Genomic DNA, 22,988 nt, shown 5'->3' with positions numbered 1-22,988 from the left:
TTGCTTCCTTGCTTCCTTGCTTCCTTGCTTCCTTGCTTCCTTGCTTCCTTGCTTCCTTGCTTCCTTGCTTCCTTGCTTCCTTGCTTCCTTGCTTCCTTGCTTCCTTGCTTCCTTGCTTCCTTGCTTCCTTGCTTCCTTGCTTCCTTGCTTCCTTGCTTCCTTGCTTCCTTGCTTCCTTGCTTCCTTGCTTCCTTGCTTCCTTGCTTCCTTGCTTCCTTGCTTCCTTGCTTCCTTGCTCCCTTGCTCCCTTGCTCCCTTGCTCCCTTGCTCCCTTGCTCCCTTGCTCCCTTGCTCCCTTGCTCCCTTGCTCCCTTGCTCCCTTGCTCCCTTGCTTCCTTGCTTCTTTGCTTCCTTGCTTCCCTGCTTCCTTCTTTGCTTCCCTGCTTCCTTCCTTCCCTCATTCACTCATTCATTCACTCGCTCACTCACTCACTCACTCACTCACTCACTCACTCACTCACTCACTCACTCACTCTCTTTCTTCATCAACTATTGTGGCTACCTCACTGTTCTTAGATTCAGTTACAGCTATTTTTTTAAAAAAAGGTTTAAAACATTCTACCACCTCCTCACATTCAGTATACATACAGATAAACACACACACACCTTAGCTGATACAATTATGTGAGTACAATGCCCCACAGATTGAAAATGCATTTGCTATCAAGAGATGGTTAGATGTGGATTGCTTTGATTGAAACGGCGTTGTATCCATTAGTTTGAGATTGTGGTTGTTAGCTAAACTGCACCACAAACCAACTAACCACCTTTTAGGCTAGCAGATTGTTCAAATTCAAGTTCCTTGTTATTCTGAAATACAGAAAAAAAGCAGGCAAATGAATAGAATTAAACAACACAAGAGCCCCCTCTGATAACTTTGAAAATAATTATAATTTCATGACTATAGAAAGTTTTGTGTCAGTAGCCACAAAACTGTCCTCTCTTGTTCTGGATGTATTTCCCTGCTCAGGAGAGAATAAAATAATAATGGAAGTTTGTAACATAAAGGCTATAAATGGGTGTTTTTTAAGCCTATCCTAGTTGACTGTAATATCTGCATGAATCATAGTTTTTCATAGGCATGTGCTAATCCAAGAGAGACCTGGAAGGGGTTAATATGTGGACTTTTACCTTGGAACAGCTGACTTTCCGGTTAATTATCCCGCCCAAGAGATAATTCAGAGCCTGTTCTTTGTCGTCCCTGTTGAGTTAGGGAGCAGGAGTATAGGAAAAAGTACAGACAGACATTAAGACTTGGCAGATTTGTGTGTGTGTGTGTGTGTGTGTGTGTGTGTGTATTTGTGTATCTTTGATAAAATTTAGTCTTCAGGAAAAAGTGACATCGGGATTTTGATTACCTGCAATATGAAAGTTTACTTTAGAATTAGGTGGAAGTGACGTTTGCCATAAAATTTGGATACCTTGTAGTGAGATTTTGTTTTGTTTCCTTCTTTTCATTCTGTAGCCTTTTCTGATCGTTTTAAACCCTCCCCTCTGGCATGAAATTGATCAAGGCTTTGTTTTTTCCTGGGCAAGTGGTAAATTAGGAATATTGCTGAAAAATTAGTTCACATGAAAAAGATGGAAATATACTTTCTTCCTCTTGCTGTTTCTACATGAATATTGTTGCTGGATTTATCTAAAGAATAATCGAAGACAAGAGAAGGAACTCAAAAGAAAGGTAAGTGACTAAATTGGTTCTCTTGAGGTTTTTTTTCTTTTTTAAAACTCAGCAACTATACTCAGGCCTAGTGAAGGACAGCTGTATGGAGAAGCTGAAGATGGAGCCCATCAATTTGGGAAAATTACATTGAGAAAAGCGCCATTTAAATATACTGCTCAAAAAAATAAAGGGAACACTCAATTAACACATCCTAGATCTGAATGAATGAAATATTTTCATTGAATACTTTGTTCTGTACAAAGTTGAATGTGCACAACAGCATGTGAAATTGATTGTCAGTCAATGTTGCTTCCTAAGCGGACAGTTTGATTTCACAGAAGTTTGATTTACTTGGAGTTATATTGTGTGGTTTAAGGGTTCCCTTTATTTGTTTGAGCAGTGTATATTTACAAGAAAGCCTGGGGGCAAAGTTTAATGTGCTGTTTGTTGAAATCCTTCGAAAGAATTTCTTATTTGAAATATGAATTTTCAAGGAATTGGGGTTATTAACAGAATAACATATGGTTTAATTGGTAATGCATCTTGACCAAGATAGAGACCAAGAGGAAGGAACTGTACGCACACAAACATGTTTAAGTTAGGTCAGTTACAAACCTAGTCGTGGAATGTATTCAAAATGCTGGCTAGTGTGAGATAGTGTAACTGATTGATTGGTTGATTGATTTGACTTTTAAAGGGGTGGCATACAAATCTAATAAATTTTTATTTTTATTTTTAATTTTATTTTTATTTTTATTTTTATTTATTTTTAGGTTTTTAATTATTTTAAACATTAGATTTGTTATATGCTGTTTACTACTGTTGTTAGCCGCCCCGAGTCTACAGAGAGGGGCAGCATACAAATCTAATAAATAAATAAATAAATAAATAAATAAATAAACAAATAATAATAATAATAATAATAATAATAATAATAATAATAATAATAATTATTATTATTATTATTATTATTATTATTATTATTATTATTTTATGCTACTCCTCTCCGAGGACTCGGGGCAGCTTACAACCTATAATAAAACAATGTATAACATTTTAGATCCAATTAATTAAATATAAAATCTAAAAAACCCAAGCCATAAAAAGCAGTTGTTCCCATTCAATCAACTTTCTCTCAGCACATTCCTTGGCCAAGGGGGCAAGAATCTAATAGCCCCAAGCCTGGTGGCACAAATGAGTCTTAAGACTCTTGCGGAAGGCAAGGAGGGTGGGGGCAGTACGAATCTCCATGGTTGGGAGTTGATATTGTATGAATCCGGAGCATTTGTTCAATTTATGGTTTATAATATTTAGCACAATAGCCAAGTCAAGCATGTTACAACGTTCAGAATAGGGCCGTGATGGCGAACCTATCTGAGGGAACGTGAGGCATTGCCTTATAGCAGCTACAGTGCACATGTGTATGCTGGCCAGCTGATTTTCAGCCTCCCAGAGCCATCTTTAAGCAAAATTTAAAATTCAATTTATTTTAGACAACTGATTTTTAAAACATCAAGAGAATTGCATCCCTGAAGTTGTGGGTACATCAACACTGGAGGTTTTTAAAGAAGGGATTGGACTGAAATGGTATAGAATTCCCTGCTTGACCAAAGGGTTGGACGAGGAAGCCTCCAAGGTCTTTTCCAACTTTGTTATTCTGTTTTAAGAGCAGTGGTATCTCACGAGTCAGTTTTTAGGTTCCAGTTTTGAGCTAATTCATTGAAATGTTAGGCCTACAAAAAGATCCGCTGCAAATAGATGTACAGTGTTCCCTCGATTTTCGCGGGGGATGCCTTCTGAGACTGCCCATGAAAGTCGAATTTCCGCGAAGTAGAGATGTGGAAGTAAATACACTATTTTTGGCTATGAACAGTATCACAAGCCTTCCCTTAACACTTTAAACCCCTAAACTGCAATTTCTCATTCCCTTAGCAACCATTTAGATTATTACTCACCATGTTTATTTATTAAAGTTTTTTTTAAAAAATATTTATTAAAGGCGGACGAAAGTTTGACGATGACGTATGATGTCATCGGGCGGGAAAACCCGTGGTATAGGGGAAAAAACCCAGCATAACTATTTTTTTAATTAATATTTTTGAAAAACCGTGGTATAGCCGTTTCGCGAAGTTCGAACCCGTGAAAATCGAGGGACCACTGTACTGCAAATGTGGGTTCCTATAGAGAAGAACCTCGCTGGAGGACATTGAATGTCTACCTCTTTGACTCAGAAAAAAATGTGACTTACCCGCCTTTGTTTTTATGAGCTTAATTTGATTTTTTTCAGAAGATGCCTGATGCCAGAATTCCTATCTGACCCTCCTAGCTGTTTGACTCCATTGTCAGAATGGATTTTATCTGGTGTTGGCTGGATGAAGATGGCAAGTGGATTGAGTATGGCCAGAAGGTAAACTTTCACCTGCTGTTGAATGCTGTATTGTGATTAAAACATTTTTATAGAAACATAGAAACATAGAAGACTGACAGCAGAAAAAGACCTCATGGTCCATCTAGTCTGCCCTTATACTATTTCCTGTATTTTATCTTACAATGGGTATATGTTCATCCCAGGCATGTTTAAATTCAGTTACTGTGGATTTACCAACCACGTCTGCTGGAAGTTTGTTCCAAAGATCTACTACTCTTTCAGTAAAATAATATTTTCTCATGTTGCCTTTGATCATTCCCCCAACTAACTTCAGATTGTGTCCCCTTGTTCTTGTGTTCACTTTCCTATTAAAAACACTTCCCTCCTGAACCTTATTTAACCCTTTAACATATTTAAATGTTTCGATCATGTCCCCCCTTTTCCTTCTGTCCTCCAGACTATACAGATTGATGTCATTAAGTCTTTCCTGATACGTTTTATGCTTAAGACCTTCCACCATTCTTGTAGCCCATCTTTGGACCCGTTCAATTTTGTCAATATCTTTTTGTAGGTGAGGTCTCCAGAACTAAACACAGTATTCCAAATGTGGTCTCACCAGCGCTCTATATAAGGGGATCACAATTATGCACATTATGAGGCCATATTTATAGAGCGATTAGGTTCACTCATTGTGAAAAAATATGTCTCATAGTTACTTGATCCAATGTCTAAACCCAACCATAATTATTTTTTAAGAAACATATTCTGCTCTTAATTTAAAGCAAACTATAATTGAATGTGGTCATTTTCTGCTGCTCTAGGCGTCACTGCAGAGGAGCCCCTGTATCTTGAACGGTGCTTGCCCTTGTTTTAGAGGAAGGATGGTAGAGCTAAATACACCTGGTCCTTGACTTACAGCAGTTCATTTAGGGACCATTCAAAATTACAACTGCACTGGGGGAAAAAAAGACTTGCGATCATTTTTCTTTCTTTCTTTTTATAAATTTCTTTATTGAGTTTTCACATATAGTTCAAATCACACATTATTCTGTTTTACAGATTATAAACCATCTCTATTAAAATTCTTATAATAGATTTTTACCTGTTACATTCCATTATATACAGTATATTTCATACTTTTATATTCTAATATTTATTATATTCAATAACTGGTAAATAAAACTTTTTACAAGGTTGCTGTAGATTGTTTCCATTGTACTGTTGCTTCTTATTATATTGTTTCTATATTCTCTTTTGAACCCATTCATGCCATTTTTGCCATGTTCGTTTTGATTCCGTGATTTTGTTTCCCTTGATTGAGTTAGTGAGTTCGTCCATCTCCACGCATGTATATATCTTATCTATAATTAATTCTTCCGATCATTTTTCACACTTATGATTGTTGCAGCATCCTGATGGTCACATGATCAAAATTCCGACTATTGACAAACTGATTGATATTTATGAATGTTGCAATGTGTAGGGCAGGGGTGGGTTCCACTTCTCCTGCCGTATACCTCCCAGAGACCAATAAGATCGCACAGGGTTGCCTTTCTCCAGGTCCCGTCAACTAAGCAATGCAAGTTGGCGGGGCTGCGGGGGAGGGCCTTCTCTGTGGCGGCCCCGGCTCTATGGAACCAACTGCCCCCCTATGTCTGAACTGCTCCCACCCTACTGGCCTTTCAAAAGGCTACAAATACCTGGCTTTGCCAGCAGGCCTGGGGGCCATGAATTTGACATCTTTCATGGCCAAATCGTATTGGATGGTGTGTTGATTGGATTGCTGAGTTGTGGGTTTTAACTAGGGTCATTGTTTTCATTTATATTTGACTTCTTTTTATTGTTAATTGTATTTTTATATTGTTGTAAGCAGCCCTGAGTCCTTTGGAATTGGGCGGCATAGAAGTCAAAATAATAATAATAATAATAATAATAATAATAATAATAATAATAATGCTCAGATTCAGGAATTAGCCCAAAACACAGCTGAGGAGCTGATCAGCTGTGCTTCAGGTGAAGAAATAAAAGTTAATATTAAGCCAAGCAGCAGAAGAGGAAAAGCTGTCCGAACACAGAGAAATTTGGCAAAAATTCCCGAAAAAAGATGGTGGGGCCTCTAAAATAACAATAATACATTTAAAAAATCTAAAAAGCAAGAAACCCCAATATATAAAAAGCGTACATGCAGTCATATCATACACAGAAAACTAAATAGGCAGGGGGAGATGTTTCAGTTCCCCCACGCTTGACGACAGAGGTGGGTTTTAAGGAGTTTACGAAAGGCAAGGAGGGTGGGGGAAGTTCTAATCTCTGGAGGGAGCTGATTCCAGAGGGTCGGAGCCACCACAGAGAAGGCTCTTCCTCTGGGTCCCGCCAAACAATATTGTTTAATTGACGGGACCCAGAAGAGACCAACTCTGTGGGACCTAACCGGTGTCTGGGATTCGTGCGGTATGATCTTACTTCAGCTTGGAAAAGTTGTACATGTGAGTATTGGTGGTAAAATTGCTTTTTCATCACCATCATAACCGAGAGATAATGATAAACAGGGGCTACTGTAATGTAACATCCTATTTTGTGTTTTGCTCTCTAATGTGTTCGAACGCTATGACCAATGTTAATTTACTCCTTTCTACTTCTTTCCCTTTAGTCTCTGTTTTCCTACCATATTTCTGTCTTTCTCTTTTGCAGGACTCTAAGCACTGTGCTGCCTCAATTTCATCCTCTGAGTTGGAGGCTATGTTCCTAACTAACTACAGAGGAGATCTATCCTTCCAGGCTGGGTCTCAGCAGTATACTTTTAATTTTCAAGGTAATTTTTAGCAATAATAGCTTGGTATGTGACAATGACTGCTAACTGGGATGCCCATGTGACTATACAATGGTACCTCTACTTAAGAATTTAGTTTGTTCCATGACCAGGTTTTTAAATAAAAAAGTTTGTAAGTAGAAGCAATTTTTTCCATAGGAATCAATGTGAAAGTAAATAATGTGTAGGAAAGAAATAAAAGCTCCGAATTTGGGTGGGAGGAGGAGGAGGAGGAAGAAGAGGAGGACAGTCGCTGCCCAGAAAAAATGGAGCATTTCTTTTCTCTGGGTGCTGGCAGAGGTTTATTCCCCCTCCAAGCGCCCAGAGAAAGGAAAATGCTTCGTTTGCTCTGGACTGCCAAAGCCTCCTTAAGCACCACTGAAAGGCTCCTCTGGCAGCCCAGAAAATCCCGAGATGTCTGGGATTAAAGGGGGAATGGCAGGAAACTGGCCGGGCCTTCGTGCGGCTCTCAAATTTCTTGGGAAATTTTTCCAGGCTTGGGTTCAAAAGTAGAAAATAGTTCTTAAGAAGAGGCAAAAAAAAATCTTGAATACCCGTTTCTTATCTAGAAAAGTTCTTAAGTAGAGGCGTTCTTAAGTAGAGGTACCACTGTATATCAAAGAAGTCAAGGTGGCAGCTACAATTCACATGAAGAGGGGATGGAGCTTTCATCACACTGTTACATAGAAACATAAAAGATTGATGGCAGAAAAAGACCCCATGGTCCTTATACGATTTCCTGTATTTTATCTTAGGATGGATATATGTTTATCCCAGGCATGTTTAAATTCAGTTGCTGTGGATTTACCAACCATGTCTGCTGGAAGTTTGTTCCAAGCGTCTACTACTTTTCCAGTAAAATAATATTTTCTCACGTTGCTTCTGATCTTTCCCCCAACTAACTTCAGATTGTGCCTCCCTGTAGCATAGGTGAGTTATTTTACAGTGTGTTTTGCTGTTTCCTTCAAGAGATGGTTCAGAGAAACGTGCGCTACAAAACGGAGCGGAGAGTCTGCAGATGGCCCCGATTTGTATTTTTTGGAGGTAAACGCAAAAGCGAGAAGAGGTAATTAATATTTTCCACTTAACCATCTACAGGTAGTCCTTGACTTACAACCGCAATCGAGACACAATTTCTGTTGCTAAGTAAGGTGGTTGTTAAGTGAGTTTTGCCCCATTTTGTAACCTTTCTGGTTATGTGAATACAGTGATGGGCTACCAAAATTTTTACTACCACGCTGTGGGCATGGCTTATGCATTTTCTTTCAACATCTTTCAGTGCAAATTGGGTGTTCTGGGGTGGAGCTCCATTTTCGCTACCCCATTGCATCATCCCCCTGTCCAGGCAGCAGCCCACCGCTGTGTGAATCACTGCAACTGTTCAGTTAGTAACACGATTGTAAAGTGAATCTTACGTCTCAAGTGACTTTGCTTGTCAAACGTTCTCAAAAGGGATACGAAACCATCTTAAATATGTAGCTTCTGCTCTGGCAATCTTACACTACTTACCAGAGCTTACAAAACTTTTGCCAGACCCATCCTCGAATACGGCTCATCTGTTTGGAACCCATATCGCATCTCAGACATTAACACCCTTGAAAATGTCCAAAGATACTTCACCAGAAGAGCCCTTCACTCCTCCACTCGAAACAGAATACCCTACGAGACTAGACTTTCAATCCTGGGCCTAGAAAGTTTAGAACTAAGATGTCTTAAACAAGATCTAAGTATTGCCCACAAGATCATATGCTGCAACGTCCTGCCTGTCGGCGACTACTTCAGCTTCAATCACAACAACACAAGAGCACACAATAGATTTAAACTTAATATTAACCGCTCCAAACTTGACTGTAAAAAATATGACTTCAGTAACCGAGTTGTTGAAGTGTGGAACTCATTACCGGACTCCATAGTGTCATCCCCAAACCCCCAACACTTTACCCTTAGATTATCTACGGTTGACCTATCCAGATTCCTAAGAGGTCAGTAAGGGGCGAGTACAAGTGCACTAGAGTGCCTTCCATCCCCTGTCCTATTGCTCTCCTATATCTCCTATACCTTTCTTCTATTCCTATATCTCTCCTTCTATTCTTTCATTGATATGTTTTATTACTATATCTTCTTTTCTATTATCTCTTAGATATATTTTACTATGAGTATCTCCTCTATAACCTTCATCATGTATTTTACTATGTGTATATAGATATATACCCACTAAAACCCTCATTGTGTATTGGACAAAATAAATAAATAAATAATAAATGAACCAGTTGCCAAGCATCCAAATTTTGAACCCTCCCCCCTTCTCCCAGTTTCAGCTCTGCCTCTTCAGTAATTTCACAGTGACACTAGCCACAATCCAGGTGGTCCTTGGGTAGGTGATATCCTCATACTCCAGACCCAGAGGTGGGTTCCTACTGGTTCTAACCAGCTCTATAGAACTGGTAGTAAACTGGTGGTGACGTTGCATTGCTAGTCTGTAGCTGCCACCATCATATTTTTGGGTTTGTTTCTGCTATTTTTTTTCTTGGTTTTTGCTTCTGGGCATGGGTAGAATCCACATTTATGGCACTTGGGATGCTTCCCAGTGATTTTGTTGGAAGTGTGACTTTCACACATTTTAATCATAAAGAGTTCTGAGATGTAGCTACTTCAGGGAATTAAGTCTGCTCTCCTCCTGTTAACTATGGTCTAAGAGGTGCCAGGCCTATCCTTAGAATATATTTCTTTAAATACATCTTTCTGCCACACGAATCGCAGTGGCCAATTAGGTCCCACAGAGTTGGCCTTCTCCGGGTCCTGTTGACTAAACAATGTCAGTTGGTGGGATCCAGGGGAAGAGCCTTCTCTGTGGCGGCCCCAGTCCTCTGGAATCAACTCCCCCCCCCCGGTGATTTGAACAGCCCCCATCCTCCTCGTCTTCCATAAAATGTTGAAGACTCACCTCTGTCGCCAGGTGTGGGGGTGATTAAGGCCCCCCCTTTTGTTTTCTGACCTCTGTATTACGATTAATTGGGTAGAATATGTATGATTGCGTAGTTGATGATTTTACTATATTGATTATGTTATGTTAATGTTTTTAAATTAACTTTTTAAAATTTTTAATATTAGATTTGTATTGTACTGTTGCTATGGTGTGAGCCGCCCCGAGTCTTCGGAGAGGGGTGGCATACAAATCTAATAAAGTATTATTATTATTATTATTATTATTATTATTATTATTATTATTATTATTATTCAGTTACGGTTATAAAACCTGCTTCCTTGCTCATGGCTTAGGCTCAATTCCCTTATAGAGAAACATCTCCTCTCCATCATTTTTTACCCCTTTACTAATCATGGATTTGATGAAATAAAAGTGATGAGTTGAGGAATAGCTTTCCAGTTCTAGTAGCTTTCAATAACTTGGGAAAGGGCAAATTTTTTTTTTGTCTTTTAATGACCCAGTAATCCCTTGCATCATGGTGGAGTTCGGGAAACTGAATGGAGCTGCATGTTTACTAGCCGGATTTATTTATTATTTATTTATTAGATTTGTATGCAGCTCCTCTCCGTAGACTCGGGGCGGCTAACAACAATAATAAAACAGCATATAACAAATCTAATATTTAAAATAACTAAAAAACCCTTATTAAAAACCAAACATACACACAAACATACCATGCATAAACTGTATAGGCCTGGGGGGAAGGAGTATCTCAATTCCCCCATGCCTGATGACAGAGGTGGGTTTTAAGGAGCTTACGAAAGGCGAGGAGGGTGGGGGCAATTCTGATCTCTGGGGGGAGCTGGTTCCAGAGGGTTGGGGCCACCACAGAGAAGGCTCTTCCCCTGGGTCCCGCCAGATGACATTGTTTAGTTGACGGGACCCGGAGAAGGCCAACTATGTGGGACCTAACCGGTCGCTGGGATTCGTGCGGCAGAAGGCGGTCCCGGAGGTATTCTGGTCTGGTGCCATGAAGGGCTTTATAGGTCATAACCAACACTTTGAATTGTGACCGGAAACTGATCGGCAACCAATGCAGACTGCGGAGTGTTGGTGTGACATGGGCATACCTTGGGAAGCCCATGATTGCTCTCGCAGCTGCATTCTACACGATGTGAAGTTTCCGAACATTTTTCAAAGGTAGCCCCTTCCTGTCACCAATGCAGTGTTCGTAGCTGATATTTACTCATTGTGCCCAGAGAGAGAAATACCTGCCGCTACCTAGGATCAAATTCACAGCTTCCTGATTGTGAGGCAAGCGCTCCACCTCTAGGCACCAGGCCACAGCATGCCAGAAACTGAGCTTTGTAAACAAGCAAAGCCCATCTGCGAGATTCAGGCAGCAAACAAAACCACACTCCCTCCAGTGCGGGGCAAAACCTCTCTCCAGAGAACTGGTCCCTGTATGCCCAAAAGGTTGAGGGCCACTGAGTTAAATTACTGTTTTCATCATTTCTAATCACACTGAATATTTTAGCCAAAAACCTGCAGAGATTACTGAATTGGGGAAGTCTGCTTCAAAATAGAAAGAGAAAAAATTGGAAATTAAATGTTGTGGTTAGCTCTGGCCCTGCTCCTGCCCCAAGGACTGTGGATGTGGGGGTGACATCCACATGCTGCAGGCCTGTTTTGTCCCTCGGTGGTATCTGTTGATGAAGGCTCCTCTGACCAAGAAGACATGAGTGACAGGGAGGAGGAGAGTGTGGCAGACAGCTCAGAAGGAGATCAATTATCTAGCTCCTCCTTGGATTCAGAACGAGAGTTAATGATACAGCCACGCATGCGTAGAGCGATGCATAGGCAACAACAACTGAGAGATTATTATCAAAGAAAATGAGGCCACCTGTGGTTGGGTGGGGCTGTGGTAATTAGTGAGGCTACTATATATAGCAGCCGGTGGGTTTGGCCATTGTGGAGGATTATCTGATCGTTGTGTTTCATGACTGCTTTACTGACTGACTTGTTGTGTGTGCTGATTTTTCCCTGCTTTGAAACTAAACCAGAGCAAAGTCTGTTTCACTTTGTGAAAGAAGGACTTTGAATTGCCTCACAGCTGCAAGCTAAATATCACAGGACTGATAAGGGACTTGTATAAATTACCAGTTTGTTTGGAGACCAGTGCTCTTTGCTATACCAAAAGAGGGCTTAGTTTAAGTGAATTTTCCTTATAAAGAACATTGTTTTGAATTTTCAAACGTGTGTGTGTCTGAAATTTGTACCTGTGAATTTTTGGGAGGAGTCTACGAGAGAGCCTGACAGAACATTAAATGAGACTGTAATGCTCTTTGTTTGTTTATTTCTAAAGTAATGCTCTTTGTTTATTTCCCATTTGCAGTGACCGTTTCGAATCTTCTTTTCCCTTCCACTTGTTTCCTTCAACCTGGGATTCATCAGCCCTTCCTGACATAGGCTATAAGGTATTCAGTTTTATCTGACCACCTCTGTTTCTGCTCTCATTAAAGATATCTTCCCTGTACAGTTGGGTAACTTACTTCTCTTCCCCCCCTGTCTTTCCACCAGTGAAGGGCTACAAATTTTTTTACTATCACACTGTGGGCATGCCTTATTTTGTGGGTGTGGCTTGCCGGCCATGTGACCAGGTGGGAGTGGTTTGATGATCATGTGACCGGCGATGGATTAAAGGTCCTGTGACTGGCTTAAAGGTGGCCTACTTGGCATCACTCACTTCAAGGGTTTGGTTTAGGGTTAGGGTGCCTGGCCTCTCCTCATCTCAAAATAGATACAATTTCCCTATCTATTTACTATTACTCAACATCCAAAATATACTATTTAATTCTATGTATATGTGCCATATGTGTGCATACATATTACACACAGGCACACAAAAATATACATTATCTACTATATAAACTGTATGTGTATGTCACAATTCAAAATGTTGGTTATGACCTATAAAGCCCTTCATGGCACCGGGCCAGGTTATCTCCTGGACCGCCTTCTGCCGCACGAATCCCAGCGACCAATTAGGTCCCACAGAGTGGGCCTTCTTCGGGTCCCGTCAACTAAGCAATGTCGTTTGGCGGGACCCAGGGGACGAGCCTTCTCTGTGGTGGCCCCAGCCCTCTGGAACCAACTCCCCCCAGAGATTAGAATAGCCCCCACCCTTCTTGCCTTTCGTAAGCTTCTTAAAACCCACCTCTGTCGTCAGGCATGGGGGAATTAAGATATTCTTTCCCCCTAGGCTTCTACAATTTATGTATGGTACGTTTATATGTATGATTGGTTTTAAAATAAGGGTTTTTAACTACTTTAGTACAGTATTGGATTGTCGCATGTTGTTTTTACCACTGTTGTTAGCCGCCCTGAGTCTACGGAGAGGGGCGGCATACAAATCCAATAAAATGAAATGAAATGAAATGTACACACACAAACACACACACACACACACACACACACACACAGCTCTTCTAAAATTAGAATAGAATGGAATGGAATAGAATAGAATAGAATAACAGAGTTGGAAGGAAACTTGGAGGTCTTCTAGGCCAACCCCCTGCTTGGGCAGGAAACCCTACCCTAATTCAGACAAATGGTTATCCAATATCATCTTTAAAACTTCCAGTGTTAGAGCATTCCCAACTACTGGATGCAAGTTGTTCCACTGATTAATTGTTCTAGCTTTCAGGAAATTTTTCCTTAGTTCTAGTTCTAGGTTGCTTCTCTACTTGATTAGTTTCTGCCCATTGCTTCTTGTCCTGCCCTTATGTGTATTGCTTAACTGTAAATCAAGGTGGCATAATTTATTAAAGGGATTAGAGACATAGTAAATGGAACAATGATGTATTGTGATTAAAACATGTTTATGCATATTGTGAGGCCATATTTATAGAGTGGCTACGTTCACCCATTGTGAAAAAATATATTACAGCTATTTAGTGCAATGTCTAAACCCAACCATAATTATTTTTAAGATGTGTATTCTGCTCTTAATTTATTTGACCTACATATTTATGTTATAAGTCCAAATTTTGACTTGAAAGGCTCAAATATATAAAGAATGGACAATATTTAGAGATCAAAAGCAGCTAAAAGATTCATTCACAAAAGCTCTGATCTTGTTCCTAGCTGGTAGAAGTCTCTAATTCTTCAGAAGAACATAAGGAAATCAAGATGCTATTTGAGAAGACAATGGGGGATTACACAATACGTAAACTTCAAAGAATTCAGAATCCTTCTCTCTGGCAAGTCTTTCAGTGGTTTGTATTGGATTTTAATTTTCCTCCTGGGAAGTCAAAATCGTAATAATTGCTTCTAGTACTGTATCTGGAACTTATTGTATGTGTTCTCTATTGAGTATTGGTGCTATTGTGAATTTATTTTTTGTGATCTTATACCATATCTAGATTGTGAATAGGCTGTGGGCTGTAAGCAAAAATAGGAAGTGTCCTTGGACATCATTTAACCTAGACTTTTCTAATTTGGTCTGTTTGATCTAGCTCCATTTAGACTTACATTACATCATTCATGCATATACCATTGCCACTGATTGATACCCTAGCAGCCCTAGCCTAATAGAGCTGGGAAAAATTAATGTAGTACAGTGATCCCTCTATTATCGCGAGGGTTCCGTTCCAAGACCCCTCGCGATAATCGATTTTTCGCGATGTAGGGTTGCGGAAGTAAAAACACCATCTGCGCATGCGTGCCCTTTTTTTCTATGGCCGCGCATGCGTAGATGGTGGAGTTTGCGTTCCCCGCCGCCCACGCAAAGGGGAAACCCGATTCGGCTCCTCGCTGCTGCTGCGCTACCGAGCAGATCAGCTGCTGGGCGGCTGAAGGAACCTTCCCTGGGTCTTCCCCCTCTTGCTGGCGGGCGGGCGAGCAGCGGGCATCAGCGAGGAGCCGGGGTTTCCCCTTTGTGTGGGCGGCCGGGAAGACCCAGGTTGGGGGTTAGGGGGGGTGCTGGGAAGCCCCCCAGGACGGCTGCGACCTTTTAAAACAGCCGCGCCGCTTCCCAGCTGAGTCCTGAAGCCAAACGCGGAAGTTCGCCTTTGGCGTTTGGCTTCAGGATTCAGCTGGGAAGCGGCGCGGCTGTTTTAAAAGGTCGCAGCCGGCCTGGGGGGCTTCCCAGCACCCCCCCGAACCCAGGTTGGGGGTTTGGGGGGGTGCTGGGAAGCCCCCCAGGCCGGCTGCGACCTTTTAAAACAGCCGCGCAGCTTCCCAGCTGACTCCCAAAGCCAAACGCGGAAGTGGTTTTTTTTTAATTAATATTTTTAAAAAAATCGCGATATAGCGTTTCGCGAAGATCGAGATCGTGAAACTCGAGGGATCACTGTACTTTGTTTGGGAAAGCTACATTTAATTGGAGTAATAAATTTAGATTAATAAATTTAGTTTAATAAATATTTTACTAAGTGTTCTTAGATCATTTTGAACTATCTCTTTCACGTTAGAAGAGAGAAGTGATTTAAATTCTTTTTGACCTCAAGTATAACTTGAAGCTTGTTTCTAGGCAAAAAGAGCAGATGAAGAAGTTGAATAGAGGAAAGGAAATTGATGAACGGCTCTTGTTTCATGGCACTAGCACATCACACCTCTCTGACATCTGTGAGCAAAACTTTGACTGGAGAATTTGTGGCACTCATGGAACACTATATGGAAAAGGTACTGAAGAGTTTGGAAGAAATAATGCATTTGGGAAGAGCGAAGTATTTCCTACCTTAACATTGGAATACACATAATTTGCAAGATTTGAAGTTATATGAGTTTTGGCAACTTCAAGCATTGTTTTTCTGTGTTATTTTCTATGTTATAGAATTTTTTTTATTGGCCAATTGTGATTGGACACACAAGGAATTTGTCTTGGTGCATATGCTCTCAGCGTACATAAAATAAAATATACATTTGTCAAGAATCATGTGGTACAACACTTAATGATTGTCATAGGGGTCAAATAAGCAATGAAGAAGCAATATTAATAAAAATCTTAGGATATAAGCAACAAGTTACAGTCATACAGTCAACATGGGAGGAAATGGGTGAAAGGAATGATGAGAAAAACTAGTAGAATAGAAGTGCAGATTTAGTAGAAAGTCTGACAGTGTTGAGGGAATTATTTGTTTAGTAGAGTGATGGCGTTCGGAAAAAAACTGTTCTTGTGTCTAGTTGTCTTGGTGTGCAGTGCTCTGTAGCGACGTTTTGAGGGTAGGAGTTGAAACAATTTGTGTCCAGGATGTGAGGGGTCAGTAAATATTTTCCCCGCCCTCTTTTTGACTCGTGCAGTATACAGGTCCTCAATGAAAGGCAGGTTGGCAGCAATTGTTTTTTCTGCAGTTCTGATTATCCTCTGAAGTCTGTGTCGGTCCTGTTGGGTTGCAGCAACAAACCAGACAGTTATAGAGGTGCAGATGACAGACTCAATGATTCCTCTGTAGAACTGTATCAGCAGCTCCTTGGGCAGTTTGAGCTTCCCGAGCTGGCGCAGAAAGAACATTCTTTGTTGTGCTTTTTTGATGATGTTTTTGATGTTCGGTGACCATTTTAGGTCTTGAGATATGATAGAACCTAGAAATTTGAAGGTCTCTACTGTTGATACTGTGTTGTCTAGTATTGTGAGAGGTGGAAGGGTTTCTCTTAAAGTCTACCACCATTTCTACGGTTTTGAGTGTGTTCAGTTCTAGATTGTTCTGGTCACACCACAAGGATAGTTGTTCAACTTCCCGTCTGTATGCGGATTCATCATTGTCTTGAATCATTATTCTCTCTATTTGAGAACTCAAATATGCATATGTGGGAAGCCTTCCCTAATTTTATACCCACGATAACCCTGTTCAACTGAAAGGTAATAGCTGGACCTAAATCACTGAAATAAACCAGTCCAGTGGAAATGTGAACTTAAGCATGTGCTGTCCTTAACCACCACACACCCATGCTGACTTTCAATTAGTTGGCAGATAAGTTTATGTATGAGATATATAGATTTTCCATATATACATACTCAAACTGTATGTCTGACACACATTGAACCTACGGATACATCCCTATTGTGTGAAGATTGTGTTATTGGAGTACATAAACAGAGGCCTTACTTTTGAGGGCTGATAGACTAAAGCAATGATGGTGAACCTTTTTATCCTTGGGTTCCAAAAGAGCATGTGTGCATGCTATTGTGCCTGCGTGAATGCCCACACCCATAATCCATTGCCTGGGGAGGGCCAAAAACAACTTCCCCCGCCCTCCCAGAGGTCTTCTGGAGGCCAGAAACGGCCTGTTTATCAACTTCTGGTGGGTCCAGTAGGCTCATGTTTCACCCTCTCCAGGCTCCAAAGACTTCCCTGGAGCTGGGGGTTGGGTAAAAACACCCCCCACCCCAGAGGTTCTCTGGAAGCCAAAAACACCCTTCCAGAGCCTATGTGTGAGTCAAAAATTAACTGGCCGGCACATATATGCACGTTGGAGCTAATCTGGAGCAACGGCTCGTGTGCCGATAGATATGGCTCCACATGCCAACTGTACCACCCGTGCCATAGGTTCGCCATCACTGGACTAGAGGGATATTTAGAGTTGTTTCTTTAAGAGCTTGTGTTATGGAGAAAGTAGTCAGAGATTTAATTTAATTTATTATTTTTGTATTCTGGGTAATGTAGTCCATGAGACACATCTGTGTGTTCTTATTGGCCATTGAGCTATACCTCAGCTGCTAGGTAATTGTTGTCACGCTGTGTATTGTCAGCCCCAGAGACATTCAGAGACATTCAGTAATTAAATAATTAAACAGTGTGTATGTTAGTTAGCTCCACCCATTATGATGTAAAATCCTGCCTGTCATACATGCATCATTTCCTTTCTTCTCCGAAAACTCCATCTTCTTTTTGTTAGCTTTGATGATGTAGCACGTACTTAACATGCCCTCTGGGCCTAGAAAGTTTAGAACTAAGACGCCTTAAACAAGATCTAAGTATTGCCCACAAGATCATATGCTGCAACGTCCTGCCTGTCGGCGACTACTTCAGCTTCAACCACAACAACACAAGAGCACACAACAGATTTAAACTTAACATTAACCGCTCCAAACTTGACTGTAAAAAATATGACTTCAGTTACCGAGTTGTCGAAGCGTGGAACTCATTACCGGACTCCATAGTGTCATCCCCAAACCCCCAACACTTTACCCTTAGATTATCTACGGTTGACCTATCCAGATTCCTAAGAGGTCAGTAAGGGGCGACTACAAGTGCACTAGAGTGCCTTCCGTCCCCTGTCCTATTGCTCTCCTATATCTCCTATTCCTTTCTTCTATTCCTATATCTCTTCTTCTATTCTTTCATTGATATGTTCTATTACTTTATCTTCTTTTCTATTATTTCTTAGATATATTTTACTATGAGTATCTCCTCTATAACCTTCATCATGTATTTTACTATGTGTATATAGATATATACCCACTAAAACCCTCATTGTGTATTGGACAAAATAAATAAATAAATAAATAAATATATAGATAGATAGATAGATAGATTATATTTTTTTATTTTTTGTAATAAAAGTAACTCCGTTTGAAGTCTGTTTCTATTCTTTATACATCGACCTCCAGAAATGATTTATTGTGGTCCACGCAGGCTGTAATTTATCTCCATTATCTGACAATTGTGCCATTCACACCAGCGGGCACTTGAAGTCTTAACAAAGGACCATGCAACAGCCGGAAGATGGGGAGAAATGAATCTCTTTTCACCTATATGTAATGGGACAGATTATGAATATACAGTATACTCTGAAGAATCTCATCTTGAATATTTTATTTATTTATTTATTTATTTATTTATTTATTTATTCTTTGTCCAATATACAATACATATGAGAGAGAATATACATTATGAATATATATATAAAAATAGGAAGTAAAAAGAAGGGAAGTGGATAGGAAGAGAATATATATAGAGGAGAGAATATATAAGATAAAAGAGGTAAGAAAAGAGAATTGGACAGGGGACGATAGGCACATCAGTGCACTTATATACGCCCCTTACTGGCCTCTGAGGAATCGGGAGAGGTCAATCGTGGAGAGTTTAATGGAGAAGTGTAGGGGATTGGGGGTTGACACTATTGAGTCCGGTAATGAGTTCCACGCTTCGACAACTCGATTGCTAAAGTCGTATTTTTTGCAGTCAAGTTTGGAGCGATTGATATTAAGTTTGGATCTGTTGTGTGCTCTTGTGTTGTTGCTGTTGAAGCTGAAGTAGTCGTTGACCGGAAGGACGTTGCAGCGTATGATCTTGTGGGCAATACTTAGATCGTGTTTTAGACGCCGTAGTTCTAGGCTTTCAAGGCCCAGGATGGTTAGTCTATTTTCGTAGGGTGTTCTGTTTCGAGTGGAGGAGTGGAGGGCTCTTCTGGTGAAGTATCTTTGGACGTTTTCGAGAGTGTTGATGTCTGAGATGCGGTGTGGGTTCCAGGCAGATGAGCTGTATTCGAGAATGGGTCTGGCATAGGTTTTGTAGGCTCTTGTGAGAAGTGTGAGATTGCCGGAGCAGAAGCTGCGTAGGATCAGGTTAACAACTCTGGAGGCTTTTTTGGCGATATTGTTGCAGTGGGCTTTAGCACTTAGGTCATTTGAAATGAGTATTCCGAGGTCTTTTACTGAGTGTTGGTTGGTAGTGAGGATTTGTTTATTCAGTTCATATAAGTGGTTTGGATTCTTTTTGCCGATGTGGAGGGTAGAGCATTTGTTGGTTGATATTTGAAGTTGCCAGGTGTTGGACCAATCTGAAATGAAGTCAAGGTCTTTTTGAAGAGTGAGTGTGTTGTCGGTGGTGTTGAAGAGTTTCACATCGTCGGCAAAAAGTACACAGTTGCTTACGATATTATCGCAGAGGTCATTGATGTATAGGATGAAAAGAGTAGGACCCAGTACCCTGCCTTGGGGAACGCCGCTTTTGACAGGGACAGGGGAGGAAATGGCACTTCCGATTTTGACAACTTGTTGTCTGTTTGACAAGAATGCGGTAATCCAGTTGTGGAGGAGTCCTGAGATGCCGTAGGATTTGAGTTTTAGGAGAAGTTTGTCGTGAACCACTGAGTCAAAGGCTTTGCAGAAGTCGATATAAATTGCATCGATGAATTTTCCTTGATCAAGGTGGGTAGTCCAGATGTTTTTGCAGTGGAGTAGTTGTAGGTTGCAGGATAGTTTCTTACGGAATCCAAATTGTTTTTTTGATAGTAGGTTGTTAGATTCTAAGTAGAGAGTGATTGAACGATTTATAATTGATTCCATGATTTTACAAGGTACACAGCATAGTGATATGGGTCTGTAGTTGTCAACTAGTGATGGGTCTCCTTTTTTGAAGATGGGGATGACTACTGCTTTTGACCACAGTTTGGGGAGAGTGCTGGTCATGAAGGAATTTTGGAAGATAATGCTTAGAGGTTCAGCTATGGCAGATGAGAGTTTTCTTAGGAAGTATGCACAGAGACCATCTGGACCGACAGATAGGGAAGGTTTGAGATCACGGATTGCTTTTTCAACGTAGTCTGTGGTGAAGATGATTTGGCTTAGGTTATTTAATGAGTTAGGAGTGCGATTTGCGAAGAGGGGGAATGAGTTATTACTGTTAACAAAAACGGAGCCAAAGAAGGAGTTGAAAAGATTTGCTTTGGATGGGTCGTCGTGGTACTCTTTGTTGTGTGGTCCAATGAGAGGTGGAATAGGTCTGGAGTCGTTAAGTTTGTTGTTGACGAAGTTGTAGAAGGCACGGTTAGATTTGGAGCGTAGGAGGTTTTCCTCTTGTTTACTGCGGTAGTTCAGACATTCTACTTTTATTTGTTGGCATATTCTTCTGTAGCGGTTTTTAAAGTTGTTTACAGGACCTTTTTTGTTTCTACGCCAGAGGGATCTTTTTTTGGTTTGTAGTTTCTTTAGTGAGATGGGAATGTTGTTTTTCTGTTTTCTTCTAGGAGGAGTAATTGGAACATACAGATCTATAAGTCTATTGATTTGGAGTAAGAACGTGTTGTAGAGGTCATCGATGGAGATGCAGTTGGAGAAGAGGGATTGCCAATTAATAAATGAGAGACTGACGTCTATGAGTTCGTAGTTAGCTTTCCTGAAATTGTACTTAGGTGACACGTTGTTCTGTTGAATGTTATGATGGCGTAGGTTGAGGTTGAAGTTGATCATACTATGGTCGCTGTTGGAGAAGGGTTCTATGATATGCAGTCCATAAATAGCACTTTTACTATTGCAGAAGATGAGGTCGAGGCAGCTGTTGAGTCTGGTGTTGTTTAATACTAATTGTTCCAGTCCCAGGCTGGTGACGGTGTTGTAGATGGCGGTATGTATAGGTTCGGTGGAGCATTCGTTTAGTGTCCAGTTGATGTGTGGTAGGTTGAGGTCACCTAGGAAGATGATGGGGTAGGGGCAGGAGGATGCCCATGTTAGTAGGGAAGTTAATTTTGATGCATGGGAAGTGTCATAGTTTGGAGCTCTGTAGCACAGTAAAAAGCGGAGAGTGGTGTTAAGGGAAAGATCGCAGATTAGGGTTTCAGGAAGGAATAAATCTTGTGCAACTTGAATGTTTTTTAGATTGAGTGAGCTTTTGTAGAATATGGCTACACCACCTCCTCTGCGGGATTCGCGGTCGGACCGGAAAACCAGGTAGTTATTTTGTGTAATGATGGAGTCAGGAAAGGAACAGTTGAGCCATGTTTCGCAAACAAAGATTATGTCAAATAAGTTGGTGTTGAGCAGAAGGAGGAATTCTGATAACTTGTTGATTAAACTTCTTGCATTGATAAGTTTGCATTTGAGGTTGTGTTTGAGTTCAGGAAGGGGATTGGATCGCGTTGAGTTGTGGCAGGATTGAGGCAAGGTAGTAAGGGGCGCATTTTCCTATTCATTGCTGGAGGTGCTGGGGAGGTCCGATTGTTGAAGTGGGATGGTGGGTGGAGAAGTGTTGGAAAGTATGTAAGCCTATGAGGCTAATGGGCAATAAATGTAATATGCATGGTCTTCCCATTTGGGTAGAGTTTTATATGTCTGAGAAAAGCATTCTTACGCTTGGACCAGAACATTTTGAACACTGGAAATAAAAGGAGCCATCAAAAACATGGCAAATGTTCGGGGACCGCCTTCTGCCGCACGAATTCCAGCGACCAGTTAGGTCCCACAGAGTCGGCCTTCTCCGGGTCATGTTGACTAAGCAATGTCGTCTGGCAGGACCCAGGAGAAGAGCCTTCTCTGTGGCGGCCCCGACCCTCTGGAACCAGCTCCCCCTAGATATCAGAGTTGCCCCCACCCTCCTAGCCTTTCGCAAGCTCCTTAAAACCTACCTCTGTTGTCAGGCATGGGGGAATTGAAATTTTCCCTTCCCCCTAGGCTTATAGAATTTACATGGTATGCTTGTATGTATGAGTGGTTATTTAAATTGGGGGTTTTTAGATTATTTTTAATATTAGATTTGAGAGCATATGCACTAAGACAAATTCCTTGTGTGTCCAATCACACTTGGCCAATAAAAATTCTATTCTATTCTATTCTATTTATATTGTCTTTTATATTGTTGTTAGCCGCCCTGAGTCTTTGGAGAGGGGTGGCATACAAATCTAATGAATAAATAAATAAAACCAATAAATGTGTTACTGTGGGAACCTAGGGACATTTAGGTTTGCTGAATTTGAGTATCTAGCAGTACCAGCCAGCACAGCCAAAGGGATGTTGGGAGTTGCAGTTTTGTAATATTTGAAACCTTGAACAATATATAGTAAATTTATTTTTTTCTTTACAAAAGGTTTGGTTTTTTTAAAATGTGTTTTCTTGTAGGAAGCTATTTTGCCAAAGACGCCTCCTACTCCCACGAGTACTGCACGTCGAAGAGAAAAGCAAAGACCATGCTTGTAGCTAGAGTTCTGGTTGGAAACTATGTCCAAGGAGAATCTTCTTATGTCCGCCCTCCTCCTAAACCTAACCAATCAAACAGCTTCTATGACAGCTGTGTGGACGATGTTCAGAATCCTTCTATTTTTGTCATCTTTGAGAAGCATCAGATTTACCCAGCCTACGTTGTTGAGTATCAGGAGTCATCTAATTGTGTGATCATCTAAAGGCAGCAATTCTTTTTGTTTGTTTGTTTGTTTCGTGATCTTTCATTTCTTTATAAACATGTATATAAATTTTAAAAATTACTTATTAAAAAGATTTCTGTGA

General features: G+C 40.7%; 1 protein-coding gene across 4 annotated transcripts; it reads left to right on the top strand.

Annotated features, from left to right (window-relative positions):
• The first annotated feature begins 531 nt into the window (after positions 1–531).
• Positions 532–22,988, top strand: LOC139169754 (protein mono-ADP-ribosyltransferase PARP12-like). 4 transcript variants are annotated; one of them, XM_070756316.1, is made up of 8 exons: positions 532–1,681; positions 3,954–4,070; positions 6,723–6,843; positions 7,810–7,906; positions 12,162–12,243; positions 13,913–14,043; positions 15,300–15,451; positions 22,605–22,988. In XM_070756316.1, the coding sequence occupies exons 2-8, from the start codon at positions 4,011–4,013 to the stop codon at positions 22,883–22,885; spliced, it is 924 nt and encodes a 307-aa protein (XP_070612417.1). In that variant the 5' UTR covers positions 532–1,681; positions 3,954–4,010; the 3' UTR covers positions 22,886–22,988. The 4 variants fall into 4 exon arrangements, with proteins under 4 accessions (XP_070612417.1, XP_070612416.1, XP_070612419.1 ...); XM_070756315.1 differs by having other exon boundaries at positions 1,143–1,681; positions 3,951–4,070; XM_070756318.1 differs by having other exon boundaries at positions 1,163–1,681; positions 3,951–4,070; positions 13,913–14,028.

This window comes from Erythrolamprus reginae, chromosome 6 (assembly GCF_031021105.1).
Source record: "Erythrolamprus reginae isolate rEryReg1 chromosome 6, rEryReg1.hap1, whole genome shotgun sequence".
In the NCBI taxonomy this organism is placed as follows: domain Eukaryota; kingdom Metazoa; phylum Chordata; class Lepidosauria; order Squamata; family Dipsadidae; genus Erythrolamprus; species Erythrolamprus reginae.
Note: the sequence above shows the minus strand (reverse complement) of the source record. Positions and strands in the feature narration are given on the sequence as shown.